Source organism: Notolabrus celidotus, chromosome 3 (genome assembly GCF_009762535.1).
Source record: "Notolabrus celidotus isolate fNotCel1 chromosome 3, fNotCel1.pri, whole genome shotgun sequence".
NCBI classification, from domain to species: Eukaryota; Metazoa; Chordata; class Actinopteri; order Labriformes; family Labridae; genus Notolabrus; species Notolabrus celidotus.
Window position 1 is genome coordinate 30,030,289 of NC_048274.1, and position 20,678 is coordinate 30,050,966.

Below are 20,678 nucleotides of genomic sequence, written 5' to 3' on the forward strand. Positions count from 1 at the left end.
TCTTTAGCCTCCACCCCGACTTAAAGGCCTTTCCTTCATTAAGATACTCAGGATTCCCTGTTGACCATTTAATTGTTGTACAGGCTCATCATCTGATACAGACGGTGATTTCGGGGTTATTACATCAGGCTAATCTTACAGGTTAGACTAATTTCCGGTGACTTATCCAGAGGAAAATGAATTTGAATTTCGCCAAGAATAATTTCGACATTGCCTCGATTTAGATTGCAATCATTTAATTTGATTTGAATTAATTTGGCTGAGCTGGAAGTGTAAATTAACCTGTCGATACCCCCCTAATGACATATGTACATTCTTAAAGTCAGTGGAATTGATTTTAGCACCCTGCCAAAAAATCACATCCTACATTTTAGTGCTTAATTAAAACAGGCTCAAATCTTTCCACAGAGTTTTTTTTTTTTTTTTTTAATGCTGAATGAAAAAAATCCCCCCTTATCCTAATGTGTTTGTGATGCTGCTTGATTGTTTGCATATTGGCATGCATTTGTGTGTTTTTAATGAACAAAGGAACATTTCCACTGTCATTGGAGGAAAACTCATTTGAAAGCATCAGAAAACTCCAAAGAACATTTGTTTGTGGTTTGGTTGTTTATTAAGACATCATTAAGTTACATGACATTTCACAAATCAATGTGGGATCGTCCCATTATCAATCTGCCCTGCATTGTTTCTGCAGCAATCACTGCGATTCTCTAACACAAAAGTGCCCTCGCTCACTCGTACAAAAAGCCTCTCCTTTCTGATTGATGTCTGAGATTACAGCTAGGAAGGAAGCAGAGACCTGCCGTGCCTGCCGACGAACCATCTGAGCAAAAAAAATTACACATCACAGTGTTATTGTTGGGTGTTTAGGCCGAGCCGAGGCACGTATCAATCATAATCATGAAGCACATTGATCGAGTACCGGCTTCACAGTTAATGATGAGTGAAAGGACTGAGAGGAGCTGGATGATGAATTTTCTTCACATATACAGTTATAAAAGTCTGTTTTTTAAATATATTTCATAGAAAAGTAGGAAAGTTCTGAAAAAAAAGCAATTATGAAATATTGTTCGACTTAAATGTACAAATGCACTAGATACATAAAATAATAGAGAAATCCCTGCCTATTCCCTCTTCTCAAAAAAAAGTGTACACTTTTTCTTACTGAATTTTGTACCCTAAAGTTAGTTACAGGAATAACCATTAAAAAACCAGATATGTTCGAACTTTGCATTAAGCATGCATCAGGTAACACTAGGTAAATTTCCCAAGGTGCACACTGTCACTACAAGGTACTAAACTCTCTGTGTGGACACCTTTAGGTCAGAAGATTTAAGCAGGATATTATGATGATATAGTTGTTGCTACTGAGTGCTGCTAAGACCAAATAACACAACTGCCGTCCTGAATACCAAAACCTCCGTCTATGAATAACAAAGCAGTCACCCCGCCTCCCTCCACCTCATCCATCCCTTGTGTGAAAAACAAACTCAAGCTTTTGGTTTGATGGTTTGATGCTCAGACTCTGGCAGTGAATACCGAATATCAGAAAGTGCAGTTCAGTTTTAACTTCGTATTTCCTTCTTAATTTTATAACAGCAGATGATTATTGGTATGGATAATATTGTTCATAGCCTCTGAAATTTGTTGCAAAGGCCTCAACTGACAAACTGTGTCATTTTAAAGCTACAAACAGCTGAACTTTTCAATCAATCATCATTCAATCTTTATTTGTATAGCGCCAAATCACAACAAACGTTATCTCAAGACGCTTTTACAAACATAGGAGGTCTAGACCACTCTATGTCAAATTATGAACAAAAACCCAACTTCAAAACAGGGTAAGAATCAGTCTTTTGTTTCTTCCAAATATTTTCATTGGGCTGGAGTTGCATCCTGTTTATCTCCTCTCTGGCTGATCTGATTATATGTTAATGTCTTTGTTTGCATGTCTGTAACAGCATTCTGTGGCTCCCATTTACACAAATATAATTAAAACTAAAGCAAAAGCTGTAACAAGCATTAATTTAAACCATCCTTCATTGACTGCAGAGAGGATTCTTCGTTCAGAAAGACTTAATTTGATTCCCTTTGGCAACGTACACAAATGGCTGACAGTTAATTTTGGCTGGTGCAGTGTAGTTCAGACAGATTGCCTCCCTCTATTTCAATCTAATAAATCTACTCAGCACAATGCATAATCTAACATAAGTGGCATTTGTGGTGGCTGACAACAGACCTTTACAATCTGCACAGTAATTTCCCTCCACAAATGCCACCTTCAGACAGTCTTATTTACAAAACTCCACATTATAGGTCGTCCATCAAATGCCAATGAGCAGGATTGGCAGACTTTCTTAGCAGGGAGTTCATCGCTTTGCTTTATGGAGTCTTTTCAGTTTTCAGGGGCATCACGGGAAGTTGGTCATTTGGATGTTGTCGCCTTGGAGAGCTGGGTTGTAATAGGCAGAACCTCCAAAATTCAAGTCCAAGGGTTCGTTGTTGTCCAGTCTGTGGACTAGAAAAAAGGAAAGTTAACATTAAACATGTGTAATGAATAAATATTAATCACATCATTTCTAAAACTTCACTGTGAACCTGTATTATACAAAAGAGTTGCCTGAAATTCCTGTTGTTAATACTGAATTTTGCAGTCAGAGGTTTTTAAATCCTTCCTCATGTTTTGACTCACATCTAAATGTGAAGAACACGCTCATCAGTGTTTTAGTTGAACAGTTAATGCCCTGTGTGGTAACAGTGGGTTGTTTTAGGTTTCATTGTGGCTATTTCCACCAACACTCAGTCAAATGTAGCCATTACAACATCACTTTGACAGTCCACCTTTCTGCAGCACTTTCTGGTTTTTACTTCCAAAACTTGCATGAAGAGTTTTCCAAATCAATCACACAAAGCTCTTCTCTTGACTGAGCTATCATCAATACTCCAGAGTCGCTGTCCTCATCATCTGCGAGTACAACAGAGTCAGGCTCCGACCCATTACATGGAGCTGTTTGGGGGCCTTTTGGGAAATGCAGGAAATCACTACACCTAACAGAGCTAGCAGTAAACAAGGCAGATTGAAGGTAAAAGGAGACACAGAGGAAGTTAACAACACTTAACTTCAAAATGACAACTGCAGAACAAGGATGGGGTCAGAGAACTTCCAGGAGCAAAAACAAACTTGAAGCTGTGTTACATGCTCAAAAAACCTGTATGATGATGTTTTAACTTTAATAATAAAACCAAAACATTGTTAAGTTGTGAAGGGGCTCAGGTGGGGGCCTTTGGAGCTTTTATTTTCCTGTTAAAGTGTATTTTGAGGTTTCTCCTCTCATCCAGAATGAGGGTCTAAGAATAGGGGATGTTGCATCTTATGCTGACTGTTAAGTCAAAGCCGAGTTTGTAAGGCAAGGTGAGCTAAGTTTAATGTTTGTGAAAAAAGTTGCAAATGTCCATGCCTAGAGCATGGCACATCCAAAGAACCCTTCACAAAGTCATATACATGACATGTAGTTGAACTGTAGGTTGCATAGTTGGCCTTTGGTAATGAAGTGTGACTGTACACAACAGAAATCGTCACAGCAAACACAAACTCAAATAAATCCAAAAGTCACCCTGGTGTACAAGAGGCAGTCTGTTTTAGAGGATCTCTCAGCTGTCTTTCAGCATGATGATTCTATTGTGTTCAGCAAGTCCACAACGTGCTGTGTCTGTGTAGCTGTGCAGCTCTTTCCATTACCATCTGTCCAGTGCCTTGCAGAGTTTGCAAACCTGCCTGCTACCAGTACAGTAGTTAAGCTCAGCCAGTGGTCACTTTGATAGCTGTGGGGTACAGACCCTCCACCAGGTCCCTGAGACTTGTGCCACCCACCTCCACTATTCTAGAACTGAAGGGTCTTTTCAATCAAACCAGCACTCCACTAGGTTTGTTTACTAAAAAGTGTACCCCCATTTTTAAATGCCTGGTTTTAACCTGTAATACTCTGGAGGATAAAAAAGATTACATTGACCTTAATAAGGGACAAAAAGGTGTTCAAAAGTGGCAGCACTACACTGGTCTGACTTGCTATGTATCCCAGTATGCTTTGTGCAGCACAGTGGTTGCTTGCATTTTTGAGTTATATCTTCCAGCTCATACTGATGCATACGATGCAGCTCGTTTTTAGACTGTGGTTGATACACCACATTTTCTGATAATTGTGATTTATTTTTTAGATTAACTGGTAAAATTACTCATAAGTTAAAGAAAAAACCTTCAGAAATGCCCCTCTGACCCCCAAGCTTCTAAACTTTGACTAAGCAATAGCATTGGACTTGAATATTTGCAGATAAAATTGATAACAATGCTTTGTTTTGAATGACAGACTCTCTCTTGTCCCTCTCAGTTCTTTGACATTATTTTAGGGTGTAAGGCTTGCAGGACTGGTTCCATTAAGTACAAAATAGTTGGCTATGAGTTTGCAGATTTTTCTCATATTGCCACTTTACGGATCTCCTTGAAAGAAGAACAGAGGGTTGAGCAATTCACCTCACTGCATTAGTAGATATTTTACTCCTTTTTAATTTTATATGTATGTATTTATTTTGAAATAAAATATATTTAAGATGTCCTCTGCACGTCCTTTTTTCAAGGATCAACACTCGCTGAATTGCATCCTGTTGCTCCTCCAGTGTTTCCGAATGTACTGCATATAATGAGGATATAATCTGACCCATTCAAAGTGCACCTGACCGCCAGGGTTGAAAAAAACCTTGAGCTTAATCTGAGCTGGACCTCAACTGAAAGGTTCAATTTTAAGGAGTGTGAGAACAAAATGCTGACTGCCCTTGGTTCACAGCATGAATCAGACAAATTATAAAGTGTCAGAGTGCATGATCCTATTTTGCATGGTTGGGTCACTTTATGAAAGCAGCTTGGAGTTGTCTGCTTGTGTGTACGTGCCTGAAAGAAAGAGAGAAAGAAAGAGCTACAATATCTGTTTCTTTGTCTGATGAAGATAGACATGTCCATGTTGTTATGTTTTTATTTGTTTACTTTGAGAGGTTATAAATCAGATTGTTTACACAATTTGGAACTCCTTGGATATAGTTACTGATTGTGAGACAGTGACTTCATTATCAGCTGTGTTTATGTGGATAACCTTTCTCCTCATACAACCACTAATTTGGATAAAAGCCCCGTCAAAATAGAAACACCTTGAATACTCACCTCAATAAAGACCAGCATTATATGCCCTACAGGAACGTTTTTAATATGGCTGGAAGGACTGGTGTTAACTTCTGATAAATAATGTATCACTTTATCCATTTTTCCTTTTATCTAGATCAAACTTTTTGTGTATGTTCACTCGGTGTGGTGATGCAATAGATGAAAGAGTTTCCACAATGAAATAAAAGCATGGCAGTAGTAAAACAAAACTAGTCAGTGTCTGACAACCTTTTAGTCATAGACGTTAAGAGATTCTTGGACTGCTAAATGCCTCATTGGTTGTAAGACTTGGAAAAAAGTGTTGTACAAAGTCTTTTAATAGATGGATGTTTATTCTTGTTAAAATTACTTCTTGGTAAGTGTCTGTCACTTCAGAGCAGGAGGAACCACTCTGGGGATTTCTTAAAAGTAATATCCTAAAGCTCTGGGGCATGTGACTTCACATCTTATCAGATCAGCCTTCATGTAAACAATTCAAACAGGAGTAGTCACAGTAATCTCCATCACATGAGAAGTATTCTTGATTTATTGCTATCACAAGTTATGTGCAGCAATAATGATTTGCATTAAACCGAATCACATAGAGCACTGTTTGAAGCCTGTGCAGAAGTTCAATGTCCATCTGAGGCTATCTGCAAAAGCTAAGGTATCCCTATTGGAACTTGTATTGATCTGTTAAAAGGCCAATTTCCACAGCTAATTGGTTTATAGCTCATTTATTAGATGTTACGCATTGCATGGGAGATGGCTACTTTTTTAACGCATTCATTAGGGTGATATCAGGGGTCAGGGTTTTACACCCATTTGCATTATTAGGGGCTGATTTGATGGACAGGTGAGTGTGCTGTAGCTATTTGCAAATAGGCGAGAAGCCTGCCAAAGCTCACCCTCTTTGTCTTTTTCTAGGTTGATGAAAAGTTAGGTTGAGTAAACATTTCCAATATGCATCCACCATCGTTGCGCTTCAAAACATCTCTTTGGAAACCAATTGGTGATATTGTTGTCTACCCTTTCTTAACCATGCTTAAGCAAAAGCAGTAAAAATGCACATATTTAGGGCAGAAATCTTTTTTCTCAGAATTTATTTTATAAGAACAAACATACCTGGATCAGAGGGGAACTCCTCCACCAGTTTCCTGTGAGAGAAATCTTTCTGGTGTTTGTGTTTCAGGATGACGTAGGCCACCAGTCCCACACAGACCACTGCCACGGCCGTCCCCAATATGGCTCCCCACGATGAGTGTCTCTGACTGTTTGTATCTGATGCCAAACCTTTATTGAAGTAAAAGAGGTTGAAGAGGAGGGAGACAGCGATAAATAATTTGTCAACAGCAAAATTATTCATATCAGCCGCTGTCTTTGAGGGTTAATTGTCAGATAATGACGGCTGAAATGCGCTTTGGAAATCATGTTTCCACTGGCAGCACTCTGCATCGACACACATCCCAATTAGTCAGCTGTACAGATTTGTTTCATTGACACCGCAGTAATTAATGCGATTAACATCCCCAAATCAAGATCATTTCTGAATCCATTTGAATGTTTTGAGGCTGGCTGCTCTGCTCATGTTGTAAAAAGCTGAAACATGAGTGTATGTGTTATATCAGACCACCTTTACCTCATGGCTGACAATATCAATCACACAACTGAGCTTGTTTATTTACAGAGATGAAAATATGGCACAGAGATAACCGTTTTGCACTCTGTGCAGGTGTGAAAATGATGATGCAGATGCTGCATCGATAAACATGAAAATCATAGCGTCAGAAGCCGCTTATTAACAAGGCTGACCTTTTCTACTCTGTGATTTACGTCATGTGTCGGTCTGAAAACGTTACGTTTGTACTTTACAAAGTTCTATCATTTAAGTGAACTTTGTCTTTATTTGTGTAACAGCAGTGAGGAGGGGAGGCAGATGGTGAAAGAGACAGAATTGTTTTCAGAGTCCTTCGACACAGAAATACTGCATCTGTATTTTATCAGGACTCTCATATAAATAATTCAGCAGCTCTTTTTTTTATCTACAAATGGCTCAATTTACCCACTTGCTAGGATCAATTTACCCAATAACCTGGGGCAACTCCAACAAGAAGACCTTTTTCATATTCTATGCATCAGTTTGTTTTCTGAAGGTGCATTTTTTTTCACTCAAGTTGAAAAGAGGTAAAATAAATAAGAGTGAATTTTCCTTTTCTTGGTATGTCTCATTTGGTTTTATTATTTAGAGGAGATAACATGTTACCCATCTGAATGATGGCTCACAAAGAATGTTTTTACTGTAAAAGGAGAAGTTATTTTTACCCTGATAGCTCTGAGAAGTGATCAGTCACCTGTTTGGCACAAAGGTTTATCTACAACTCAGATTCTAATGCAGCAAATCACTTGAGCACAGATACATATGAAAATCCCTATTACTTATAAACTTCTGTGAACTGTAGATGAATGATTAATCAAGATACGGTCCAGTTTTGTCAACCTCAGGTAAATGCTTTGGTGAGGAATTTTCAATTCTTGGTGTTTGAACTTAACCTTCTTCCCCAGGTTTTAATTGTGTTTGATAGGAATAAGCTAAATGTTAGCATGTTAATACTGCAGCTATTGATTAACATGGTATTTAACACTTGTAAGCAACAATCTCTAACACTGATCATAGGACTGTTAGTATCTGGCTCCAAATATGAAAGTTAAATATCCTGAATTATCAATTACCTACAAAGTAACTTTGGTGGAATTTTGTTTCTCCATACTTATCTGTGTCTGCACAGACATTTCCATCACAGTGTCTTTTGGTGTAAGATCATGCTGAGGCCAGCCAGGTTGGGCTTAAGATCACAGGCCTCTCTAAGAGCAGGGTCACCTTTCCTACTGTTCACTGTAATTCACTGTCTGTCTATGCCAGCAGCACAGCTGGCCTAATAGGGTTGGTGTTATCATAACAACCAAGGTTATTTCACGGATTCTCCCTGGTTTCTGTGTCTGTGTTCATTGTGTAGCATACAGTGTCTTCAATGCTTGAACACAGACTTATTCACAGGCTTATATTTGTGGTGTCAATCATCAGTTGTAGGTAAGGCTGCATAAATTATACATCCATAGAACAGTCATATATGATAATGTAAGCTTTATCTGATGGGATAAAGACCATGCTGGAGGGATGGTCTGACTGAGCTGACTTGGCTTTGCACTGCACTCTCCTGTGATCTGTTGATGTCGTTTCTCGTGGATCAAGTTCTACATAAACTATTTCAACATGAGCCATCAGTCTCCTACGCCTCCATTGTCCACGAGTCGAGATCAATAAATGACACAGCAGTAAGGATCTGATTTGTTCTTGTCTTTGTAAGGTCAAGCAGCTGCAGAGGATAGATATTTTTTATTAATGTTGGTAAAGAGAAAAGTTGTCTTGTTGCCTCATATTTATAGACTCTATATTTATTTCCACTCCTGCGTTCTTGTACAGTCTCTGTGTACACGCTGAGCCTGTCATGGTTTCTGTGGAGTATAGTTTTTCTTTCTGTGTTGCCTGCAGTTTCACAACTGTGTTCCTTCTGTTTATTGTCATCATCTGTTAGTGTTATGTCCTGCTGTCACATCTGTCCGTGTGATGTGAGTTTTATTTTAATCCAAACCTCTCGCCAGCTCTCTGCAGGCCGCTTTTGCTTTTTGCCATTGTGTTGGAAGTGAGCTCACCCACACAGTTTGCACTAAAATTCTTTTATCCCCCCCTTTTTTTTTTAGCAGGAAAACTATCTTTTTGAGATACATATATATATGGATAGTTACATGGATTGATAGGTGGACAGATAGATTTTTTTCCCCTTTTTAGTCCCTATCTTTAATCTCATGATCAACACCACAGCAGTCTCACGCCCTGCTCAGAGGCAGTAGAAGTATCTCTGACCCCAGTCCCTGACCGCCTCTTTCAGGGTTTTTATCCACTAATACAGGGTTTCATTGTCCTGCGGGGAGGGTGGTTGTAATAGACCCCTTTGCTCCTAGCAGCCACATCGATAGCACCTGAAACCCAATCCAACCTTTTCCTTTGAAAGAAGGGCTGTTTGTCCTCCTTTAGTGGGGAAATAGACGCAGGCAAATGTGGGTCAGGGAAAGGGCGGACAAAAGCAATGTGTAAAACAAGGAACTGGGATATATGCTGTATTGTGTTACATTTAAAGCAGCTCTCTAGGGGTGTTCTGTTCAGAAATATGTGCCTGTTATGTTACCATATTGCTCAAAGCTTAAAGCCTCTGGAAAGTTGAATTGAAACCATGAACGGGATAGATATCAAAGTTGAGAGTCTCATTAAGCATGCACTAAAAGCTGAGAAAAAGAAACAGCCATCACTTTAAGAGAGCCTAGTTTTAAAAAATACATATCTTTTAACCAAGCCAACACAGAAACTTGTTATGAATTTAACAAAGGGTTTGAGCCAATGAGCTGAACATTTTCTTTTCCTTTGCCTGGCCTGTTAAGAAAGACATGTAGATGTGTGAACAACACACATAAAGACAAACAGGATACTTGAATAATCACAGTCCTGCAATTAACATGAACAAGTTCTGATTATCCAAAGTTATATCTGCTTAAACTGCCTGTTAAGTTTCCCCCCTTTTTTGATATGATCCTACCACACCACCACTACAAACATGTCAGATTTCAACCATTTTTGCGAGACCATGCATAGGTGGCAGGTCACCTTTGCATGATCTCCATGGCTCCACATCCAACACTAGTCATGAAAATCAGCTCAGTGCAGTTGTAAATGGTGTGTTTCAGTTGCAGAAGCCGTGCCATATAGAAACAGTTTGGGCCCAATCGGTCGCTGCGTTAAGAATGACTAAATGCTCCATTAACAGCTAGTATACGTACAGTGTTAGCTAAAATGTATTTGTCCTCAAAGCTAAGAAGGCAATGCTAAATAATAGTCATTGAAAAAGGAAGCCAATACGAGAGTGCAAATAACAGCAGTTCCTTAAGTGTCCACTTGAGGCTGGCTTCAAAAGCTAAGGAAGAACTATTAACACCCATGCATAAATGCATGTTATAACAGCAGAAAGAAACACAGAAATACACATTGTGCATACATTTAATTATTTGAGGGTGTGTCAGAGATGACTGATGGATGAGTTTACTGCAGCTGTGTGCCAGGAGGCTTAAGACTCGCCTCTTTGCTTGTGGTTAGTTTGATAGCAAGTTAAGTTTTTTTTAACTATTTGTTTTTATTGATTGTGGTTTTAAGCTTGTAAAGCACTTTGGTCAATGACAGTTGTTTTAAAATGTCCTATATAAATAAAATTTGACTAGACTTGACTAAGGCATTTCAAAAATGGCCACCTCCAGTGTTGGAATTCACAGCACTACTTCAAAAACTAATGACTGACATCACAGAGACAACGTGCATGTTTCATACAGTCTATGATGTCCCCTGGTTCACCAAGAGAGGAATCAGAGGACAAATGGCCTCTTACCACCAATTTAACTGTACATTTTATTGAGACTTGTGATATTTTTTTATGTTTACTCGTATGTACACAAGAGCCTCAATTATATATTTGGAAGGGATCATGGATTTGGGTTCTCAGTGGTTCTGAGTCACTCAGGAGGGCCTGAAATTGCACACAGATGTTTTTTTTTGTCTTGATATCTGCCCATAAAGTTATACCATGCTGTTCTAAAGACACACAGAGCAGTTTTCAGGACACATTAGAGGACCAGCACCAGATACTGTGACATCTGAAACTGCAGCTTTACCTCTCTCTGAGCTGCTCCCTGAGCCTGAAGATTTGTCTGTCTCGTTGCCCTTAGATGTATTCGTTGGAGCGACTGTTGAAGTGGCAGGGCTGAAGTCTGTGGTTGCAGAGTCAGACAGTGTTGTTGATAAAAACACAGTGGGTGTGTGGGTGGTCTCTGATGTCGTTGTGGTGTTTGTTTGTGTTACAGTTGTTGTGCTCGTGGACTCTGTAGCGTTCATGGACCATGTATCGTTCTGTGAAGTAGTTGTTGGTTCCTGGGTACCGTTCATGAACCATATATCGTTCTGTGGAGTAGTTGTTGGTTCCTGGGTAGCGTTGACCTCTGGAGCCAGGGTTGTCGTATTAAAATCAGTGTGATTGGAAAACTCTGGGAAGCTGGTGGTGTTTGCCACAATTGGAGGAGTTGTTGAGTTTTGAGGAATTGTCGTTGAGTTATAAAATTCTTCCTCAGCTTCTGTAGTGTTGACGATGCTTGAGTTTGTTTGATCGGTAGTTGCATTTACTGGAGTATCGGTGGTGTTTTGAAACTCAGGTTGCTTAGTTGTAACATTCAGAGGCACAGTGGTGGTGACAACATCCATATAATCAGATTCATTTGCATCCTTATCTTTGTCGGCCACATTCTCCTCTTCCTCATTATACATTGCCATGGAGCCAGATGCTATCCCACTGTAATCATTATTTGACTCCGCAGCAGCCCGCCCTGCGTCATGATCATACTCCTTCTCCCCTTCAGAAAGTGCAGTGTTTTGACTTTCAGCTTTCATTTGAGCGAGTTGACGCAACCAGCTTTGATCAATCGGCTGCCCGGGAGAATCGGTGGATTCTTGGAGTGATGCCAGGTTGAAGGCCTGGACCAGCAGAAAGAGACTTACTGTGAGTCTCAAACACAGTTTCATTTTCAGCCCCTTTGGTTACACTCTGAAACACAAGAGAGAACATAAACATCATTTTAGTTTGTAAAATAAATAGAGTTCATTTTTCTTTTGTCAGCGTCAGAAGTCAGCATTGTGTTAGAAGTTTAGATGTGAGCGCTGGCTAATGAATGTAAAACACTGTACGGAGGGGAGGGGAACAATATGGTCTATTCATCTACATATTGTCAAGTCTGTCTTGTAAATTCATAATTCTTAGCAGATTGTTGATTTGGTGTGATCAACAAAAAAACGAGGAAAATAAAACTAAATTCAATTAGTTAATTTTCTCCCTTTAACACCCAGCTGTTAGCAAAGAAATCTCCATTCAAGCTCCACCAACTCCTTTTGTTCTGACAATGTTCACTGGAACGTGGACTTTCTCAACAGAGTGATCAAGTAACAGAAGATGTTCAAATGTCATTATGAAGAAGGGGGCTATCTGAACATCATATGTGCAGGGCAATGTAAAAAGAGCAGCAAGAAAAAGAAAATAAGCCTTCACGCTGACTCAATACCACAAAAGGTTTAAAAGTTTATAAAATCACCTGACCTGTGATCAAAACTTTGTGATTTAATCAATTTGTTGTGGAATAGCAGAAGTGTGTGGGCTTTTTTCTTTTCCTTCAAATATTTTCCTATTATTTCAGACATCTTGAACACATTGCCTTAAAAGTTAAGATTAAAAGTTGAACGTTTTGGTTGTTTAAAATCTGTATAGCAACCCATGGTGTTAAGTAAAAAGAAGTTAATGTGGAAGTGCAAAAAACTGCAGTTCCTCGAATGTCCACTCAAGACTGGTTCTAAAAGCTGAGGAAGCTCCATTAACACCCATGTTGAAAAGCTCCTTTTGTATCTTTGCTAGAAGATGTTAATGCCTTTGCTTCTTCATCTAGGTCTAAGCTCCAGGCTCACCTTCAATTTACTGTAAGCATTTTATTGACCAAGCAGAATTAAAAACCATGATTAAGGATAATCTGACCAGTGTATGCTTGTGATTGATTGTGACTGTTTTTTTGTTTTTTTTACTGCTGTCTTGGTCAGGACTCTCATGTTAAAGATAATTTTGTACCTCAGTGGGAAAACTCCCGGGAAATGAGGGTAAACTAAATAAAGTAGCAGTATTTGTTTCTAGACACTGATATGGGAAACACCATCCTGTTATACTGTTATAATTACGGTATAAACATTAGTTATTATCATTGTTATATTGGTTTCATTTATTGTCCCTGACTTCAAATTAAAATGCTGTATCTATACTTTTTTAATTAAACTTATCATCCCACTTTTCTCAGAAACTAGGTTGAAAAGTAAAAATAAATTAGAGAAGACCGTCTTTTGCCGAGAACAATAAATGAAAATGTTTTTGCACATGAATTCGAAGCCTCTCCCAGCCATTATGGATGTATTCGCTGTGAGTGTTTGTTTCCCTCACACTCATCACCATGGAAACAGTTTCAAAATATAATTATGTGAAATTATATAATTACAAGTCCTTCCCTTGTCAGGGTAAAAAATGATTCAGGGCTGGAAATAAATGCATAACACCTCAGATGAAAACTAAAAGTCAAAGAAAAAGAGTCCTCTGAGTGCCTGTGGAGTTTGTTTACCACTGGCTCGGGATAAACACCATCAGGAAGGAGCCACAGGTGCCTAACTTGTGTTTGTCACATCCTTCAAACTCTGCCTGACCACACGCAAAGACTCGGTGTGCAACATGACATCCCTGTTTGTTCCCATTTTCCAGGAGCACAAAATCAGCTGCGCAGGTTGGCCACATTGACACAAGTCAGAACACAAACTCTTGAGCAAGTTATCTTTTCCCACCTTTTGTTTTAGGTAACTGCTTAGATGATGTTGTGTTGAACCCGAGACATCAACGCAGCCATGCTTGCATTGTGACACAACAAGTTGCCACAGTTCAGCAGAATCTCCGGTGAGATCTGTGCCTTTCTGGCAGCGTGAATACACACAGGTGCCCTCTTAGCTATGTGTTCTCCCCTCAGCTTCACTCCAATACTCAGATGACTGCAGCTCTCGTGGTATTCCCTGCAGGGCCCTCTCTGTGCGACTCACTATGCTGATCGCTTGCTTTGTTCTCAGCTCATTCTTTATACCAGCGGTGCAAAAGGCTCCGTCTGTGGAGTATAATGTTGTGGCCTGCAGCGTCAAAGGTTCGGGAATGGGGATCTGGAGACTTCACATCTCTGTCATGACATATCAACATATTCTTAAATGTGAATAACAGTACAAATAACAGCAAATGCTGTTAAAAATTTGAAGATACATTTCTGTAAATCTAATCGACCCACGGATATTTGCCTCTTCATGCAATCACAAAATATATCCCCATAGACTTTTTAAAACACCAACGTTTCTGTAAAGGTACAAACAACATCTTACAAATTTCACAGCTCCAAAAGGTGAAGCTGCTGTTCTTTAATAAGTGTGAAAACATGCACTGCATTGATTGTCAAGTCGTAATAAGCCAGAAGTGTTCATCTGTTCTCAGCTTCTCACCAAGCTTGTTTATCATCCTCACATCAGCCGTGTTTCTGTGTTTTTCTGCTCTGTGTGAAATAAATGGTAAACCTGTGGGCTGTTGATGCAGCAGCCTGCTGTGTGAACGCAGGATCACTCTGAGGGCTCATGTAGGTTTGCTGATAATTCAACATTTAGAGCACATTACTAAAGAAAATGGCTGGAGAGAGGGGAGGTAGGGGATAATTTAGAGCTCATATCTGCAGCACTAAAAATAATTATCAGGATTAAACTGACCGGCACTTTTGCACCAAAAGATTAAAGTTTGCAGCTGTGAACATGGCTGAAAACAGCCTTTTAGCACCCTAAGCACTCTCAAGCTAAAGGTTAGCGTTTCGACTCATCTGCCAAGCTGTCAGCAGGCAAAATAGAGTTGTTTTCAGTGAGAAACATCCAACCACAGAGCTTAATATTCTCCAGCCTGCACTGCTACTGTGAACAGAATCTCAAGTTTACACTCTGCGGAGACCTGATACTAAAATGAACAGTTTTAATACAGTTTCTCTTTCAGGTCAATTTCAGTTGAATTTGCTGACAAGTGTGCTGTCTTTTGTTCCCTGTGGCAACAATAAATGGCAATAAATCTGCCACAGGTTAAATGTTGTGTCAAAATGGCAATCATAGTAACTGCAGGTTAAGCTCCTGCAGTATGACGGCTGTTTTGTCTAGCTAAAATACAAAATAAACGAGACAATTTCTCACAAACAGAGTTAAAATATTTAAAAACCCCGGTCAGTACATCCACATTTTACCATATAAAGCTCCTGTGAGGAGTTTCTAGAAGGTAATGATTCAGTCTGAAAACTGAAAATGAATACTGATGTCTGTTTATGACCTACAGAAACAATGGAGACCATCATTTTTTTGGTAATTCAGCCAGAAAAGCTCTCGTCATAGATTGTAACCATTTATTGCCAAAGGAAAATACAGCTATACTTGGCGCTACAGGTTCTGCTTTTCAATGAGAGGGAAGACTGGTTTAAATGGACCACCTGGTTGTGAGCATGAGCTATGATTGGTTGTGAGTGATTAGAAACAAAGATTCAATCAGCAGCCTGTCAGCTGATTACAGCTGGGGCGTATCACTTCCATGCAAAGCTTCAATTATTGATCCCTAAAATCATTGTAGAGGGAGAGGTGTCAGGTGAAGTGATTGACTGCATGGCTTTTTAACATTTTCCACAGCAAAGATTCTCACTGAGTGAGTGATATAAGAAAGCAGGATGAAAAATGTAGCAAAGAGATTGGGGGGACCTCTTTGTCCACAGGGGGCGCCAAAATCAACACAAATCTAAAGTTCTCCACAGGAGCTTTAAGTCAAAGGAGGGGTCAAATGTGTCTATAACTACACACAGGACTCATCAAAGGGAATGTGATTATCTTTGAAATTAACATCATGTTTTTATCTATTTATCAAAAGAGTAAATGTCACGGTACCAACACTGCAGTAATTTGGAGTACTAAAGAGTAGAACCTTAGTCATTTTCCTGTTTTCAAAGAACGCAGCCCTCAAGAAAATCAAGACTGATACTGGTTCTGACGTCAAAAATAATAATTAACCAATGTTATTTTCAATACATTATTGTCACTTGTTTTGCTTTTTGCTTTTAATGATTCCCTCATCCAGGCTAGGGACCCAAATTAACCATCATTATAAATTATAAATTATAAAAAGAGATATTCAGGCCTTCACTCTCACTCTTTCTTTGTGTAATCACAAAAATTTAAACCTAAAAGTTTACAAAGCAACCTTTAATTTGACCCCCTTTCATTTAAAAACAAAATCATATTTGTAGACATATCTGATCAAAAGCTTCTTTAGCTGCTTTACGTTCCCAACTCAGTGAGGAGAAATTTTCAGTCCCTGACAGGCCAATATCCTTCAACAAGGCTGATGTCAATACTGACACTCTACTGACATTTTTATTAAAAATGTATGAACACATTTGTTTACATTTTGACTTTGACTTGTGATGGCAGTGGTAGTTTTAAAGGTTATGAGGGGAGAAACAAGTCTGTGTAAGGAGGAGGTGGATAGATGAAGTAGAACTAACTTTAGAACTGCACAGTGGACACCAGTGTTCCTGTCCTGAGTGTGGCTAAACTTCCGTTGTTGTTGAGTTAATAGTTCCCCTAAACCTAACCAAGTACCCAAACCATACCAAACTGCAACTGCTCTACATTGTTAACTACGTCCCAATACTGACGCTGTTGCTCTCTAAAAGACATTTATAGTCATCGTGTCCTGTTGTTTTGGTACAAGGAAGTTCAAACTCTCTCATGACCGTACTGTACATTGCATTTCATCCACCTCCCTGTCCCCACATATAATTGCAGTCTCTAACAAGCAGAGTCAGGGTGTGTATCCTCACATACTTTCTGTGGAGAATTCAAGTAGAATGACGCTGCAGGCAGCTTTAGAATCAACTGCAAATTAGACAAGATATTTCAGAACCAGTACAACAGGAACGGTTTGTTTTTATTTGTGGAGCTAAATGTGTACATGAACAAAAGGGGAGAGATTGAAGATCACACACACCAGATAGAAACCAATGACTCAAAAATGCTGCAGGTGACGTGTGTTGACTTAAATTGGCCAATGACTAATGTGTCTGTTTAACATCACCTGTTTGTGTAACTGGGTTTTAAAATTCAAACCAGTAAATCTTGTTTACTGTGAACTCTGTGTCACTGTCTGATTTAAAAATATCCTCACATCCCTCATCACTTTGGTAGCAGCTGTGTGAACCGTCCCTCCACCTGTCCTTGTAACATTACAACATACAATCCACCCAGCTGAGAGAGCATTTGGCCTGAAGCATCCCACCTCTGCCCCGTGGACCACGGCCGGTCCAAAAAGCAAGCAGGGATCACTTCTGACCCTGTGCACTCAGAGAAAGCTGCCTGTTGAAAATCGTTCCCACTCTGCTGGTCTGTCAGAGTCTGTAACAGCTTTCACTTCAACGGTTCTGTCAACCGTAACTTTACTGACATCCAGACTCTCGCAAACACACTCACACACAGATTTAGAGACACAGTACACACAAACACACATTCTGTAAACACGCTGATCTCCTGTAACACACAGACACCAGTAACCAGACATCTTCTGTTGTTAATGACTTGGTTTCTTGCCATTATCACCTTTAAATGTTCAGTAATTAGCCTTGTTAAAGTTGTAAATTTTTTAGACAACCTTAATGTCTCTGACATCAAGCTGAAAACTGCAAATGGTAAAGGTATTTATATACATGTATAAAAGTACTGTACTGCAATACAATATCATTTATTTAAACTTCTATTTTTTGCATCTTCACTCCAATACTTCACTACATTTTAAGATAAATATTGTTCTATAAAAAAATATTGTACAAAATAAAGCAACTTATGAAACTTATTTTTTACACATGACCTGCTTAAAAAATATAACGTACTGTTATTAATCAAACTATCCAGCAGAATCTGAAGCATTTATACTGATTATATTTTAGGTTTATTTCCCTTTTATGATGTTCAACTAAAGGTTGAATATTCATTCAGGTTGTCTTGATGCACATTTACTTTATAATAAAGAACACTGAGCTTCTTGTAGGAATTGTGTTTTTCAGATTTACTGTGTACAATATTACTGTAATGATCCCGTGAGGAGTTTTTAGCTGGTTATGTATCAAATAAAGATTCATATGTTTGCATCTGTATGATCTACAAAAGCACACTAGAGCCCTAGGAGGAATAATAACTATTTCTATACAGTTATTTTTTAATGTCTATAGCTGGTGCCACAGGGCTGGTGCTAGACGAGGCAATTAACATCACGCTGTGAAAACAGCCTCAGTTTACATGTAACAAAAAAGGTTTACAGTAGGTGAATCATTTGACTCTGAAAAGAGAGCAGGATGAGATTTTTTTTCTCAAAAACACTAGTTATGTATGTACTGGACAAAGTCAGCAAAGAGTTAAAGGGTACAGCTTTGTCCACAGGGGGCGCCAGAATGAACACAAACTGAGATTTTCTAACAAAAGCTTTAAGAATTATCTGTCTTTTTAAATTCCATTTTATATTTTTCTACATCTTTACTTCACTAAACTTACAACAGAAATGCTGTACGTATACCCACCACCTTAATTTAGGAGCTAACGTTACTAATTCTGTTTTTGCTGAATTTAAAAACTACAAAGTATTTTCTTCAACTTTGATCAGTGTTGTGATGATGACGGGGAGGAAGATATGTTTTGTAATGAATGGAACAATCCAACAGCAGAATCTACATTTTTAGTAAATAATTTTTTTGTACAACGACATGAATAAAACATATTTTATATATTGAGTTTTACTTTGAATCATAGTTTGAATATTTATTATCTTATTTTAAATGCCCATTTTACTTCCTTACTGTAGAACGATGAGGTACTCTGGGTCGTGTTTGTAGTAAAGGTACTCTCCATATTTGTCTCAGAGTCTATCTTTAGTATTACCATTAACATTATAATCATAACACTGATAAGGGCCAGTCAAATTAAGATCACTTTTACTTTGACAGTTTATCTACACTTTGTTGTTCATTTTTATCTGAATTATCTTTAAGACATTGTGAATACTTTTTTTTTTGCTTGTAGTGAAATATTTTATGGGTTTGAACTACTTTTTTTTAAATCAATTAAATTATCTAACACCTTTGTTTCACAGCTTGACAATACATATTTTTCCCCACTGGTTTTCATCTGTATACCTTCAATTCACCACAAAAGTTTGGTTAAGGCTCTTTTTTGTATTATTTACAGAGACCCAACAGGGGCCCATCACTCACTGCACTCCAGGGCCTTTTACTTCTGTATCTCCGTGATGCTGACTTACATTTGTGTAAGAGCAGCATCTGGATTCCCCTGTTTGGGTTATACAAGGTCTTACAGTATGTATGTCACTCATTGTTGGGATGTGTTGGTGCCCAGAGAAAAACTCTTTTTAGATTCAAGCTGAGAGAGAAAAGCATTTCTGCTTCCTACACTCTGTTTTCACTCTTTAAAAAGAGGACGCAGAAGCAAAAACTAACAGGTAAAGCCAAATAAAGAGCCCTTTAATTGTTTTAAGGGTGACTTTTCAGTGTTCAAAGTTTAAAATGATTCAGAAGAGGCCTTTATGGTCTTTTTTGTTCTAAAATTAAAACCGGTTATTTGGAATCCTCAAACAAACCAGTGACTCTAATCTTGTTAAACATATTTAGACTAAAATCCAGTATCCAGTTTACAGCCCAACACATTTCCAGAGAAAAAAGAAGACAAAGAATTAAATCCTTCCTCAATCAGTCCTTACCTTATTCTTAGGCTATATCAGATGAGAACAGGTGCACAGGCAACAAAATCTCTTCACTGAGCTGCCAACGTTTGAGAGTGAATCAGCGATTGGCCTGGAGAGAGAGAGAGAGAAAGAGAGTCAGGGAGGCAGGGAATGAGGGAGGAGGGCTTGGCCGAGTGGCATTCAGGGAACAACCTGCTCAACCTGCTTCTACACCTGCCAGCGAAGGCAACACGCCCTGAACCGCATCCAGTTGCTGTGAAAAGGCCACACAGGACTGAGATGGGAATGAGTTTGGAAAAAGGGAGAAGAAGAAGAGGGCTGAGGGATTAAGCGAGGTTTTAATGTGTAACCACAGTATTAAATACTCCCATCCAAATCAGCTGATGGTATAGACTTCTAGTTGCCAGGTGAGAGCTGTACATTCCCAAAGTGGGCGGGGCCTCTAGCTACAGGTCCTCTAAGCCTTTTTTTTTTCTCCCTCTCAAAAAGGCATTGGTTACAGCTGTTGTCGTCATGGCAACATAAAGGAGACAAGCCAGCTCGGGTTTCATCGGCGCCTTTGACTCGGTTCTATATCGGGCTACAGAGTGACGTGTGACTTTGTGAAGAGGCAGGTTACTGCGTCAGATGAGCCAGGATTTGTTTTTTGTTTCATTCTTCAGTAAACTGAGTCACGCAGCACCTGAATTCATTTGTGTGTGTGTGTGTGTGTGTGTGTGTGTGTGTGTGTGTGTGTGTGTGTGTGTGTGTGTGTGTGAGAGAGAGAGAGAGTGTGTGGGGGTGGATTGAGTGGCACTTGTGCTCCGCTGAGTCAAGAACAAGAAGCGGCTGTACTTGTTTCGTTAATGAATCCAAAAAGTACAAGTGCTTCGTAGCGTTGAGTTAAAAATCCAAGTTGACAAAAAGCTCAAAATACCTGCAGCAGAAGTGAGAGTAAGCCTTTTTATTTAAAACATCACAGG

The 20,678-nt window shown here is 39.0% G+C and overlaps 1 protein-coding gene across 3 annotated transcripts; it reads right to left on the reverse strand.

Annotated features, from left to right (window-relative positions):
* Positions 1-629: 629 nt before the first annotated feature.
* muc15 (mucin 15, cell surface associated) lies at positions 630-20,073 on the reverse strand. 3 transcript variants are annotated; one of them, XM_034679558.1, is made up of 5 exons: positions 19,930-20,073; positions 19,732-19,825; positions 10,964-11,886; positions 6,317-6,484; positions 630-2,521 (listed from the first exon to the last, which is right to left on the reverse strand). In XM_034679558.1, the coding sequence occupies exons 3-5, from the start codon at positions 11,862-11,864 to the stop codon at positions 2,415-2,417; spliced, it is 1,176 nt and encodes a 391-aa protein (XP_034535449.1). In that variant the 5' UTR covers positions 11,865-11,886; positions 19,732-19,825; positions 19,930-20,073; the 3' UTR covers positions 630-2,414. The 3 variants fall into 3 exon arrangements, with proteins under 3 accessions (XP_034535449.1, XP_034535448.1, XP_034535446.1); XM_034679557.1 differs by having other exon boundaries at positions 19,918-20,073; XM_034679555.1 differs by having other exon boundaries at positions 19,732-20,073.
* Between the last annotated feature and the right edge of the window lie 605 nt (positions 20,074-20,678).

Bases quoted from the DNA above. Each gene is read 5' to 3' on its own strand.
- muc15 (XM_034679558.1), bottom strand. From the start codon at position 11,864: ATGAAACTGTGTTTGAGACTCACAGTAAGTCTCTTTCTGCTGGTCCAG. The intron at 6,485-10,963 runs GTAAAGCTGCAG...ACTTCAATAAAG, and splicing joins AGGGAGCAGCTCAGAGAGAG to GTTTGGCATCAGATACAAAC. The intron at 2,522-6,316 runs GTATGTTTGTTC...CCTTTTTTCTAG, and splicing joins GGAGTTCCCCTCTGATCCAG to TCCACAGACTGGACAACAAC.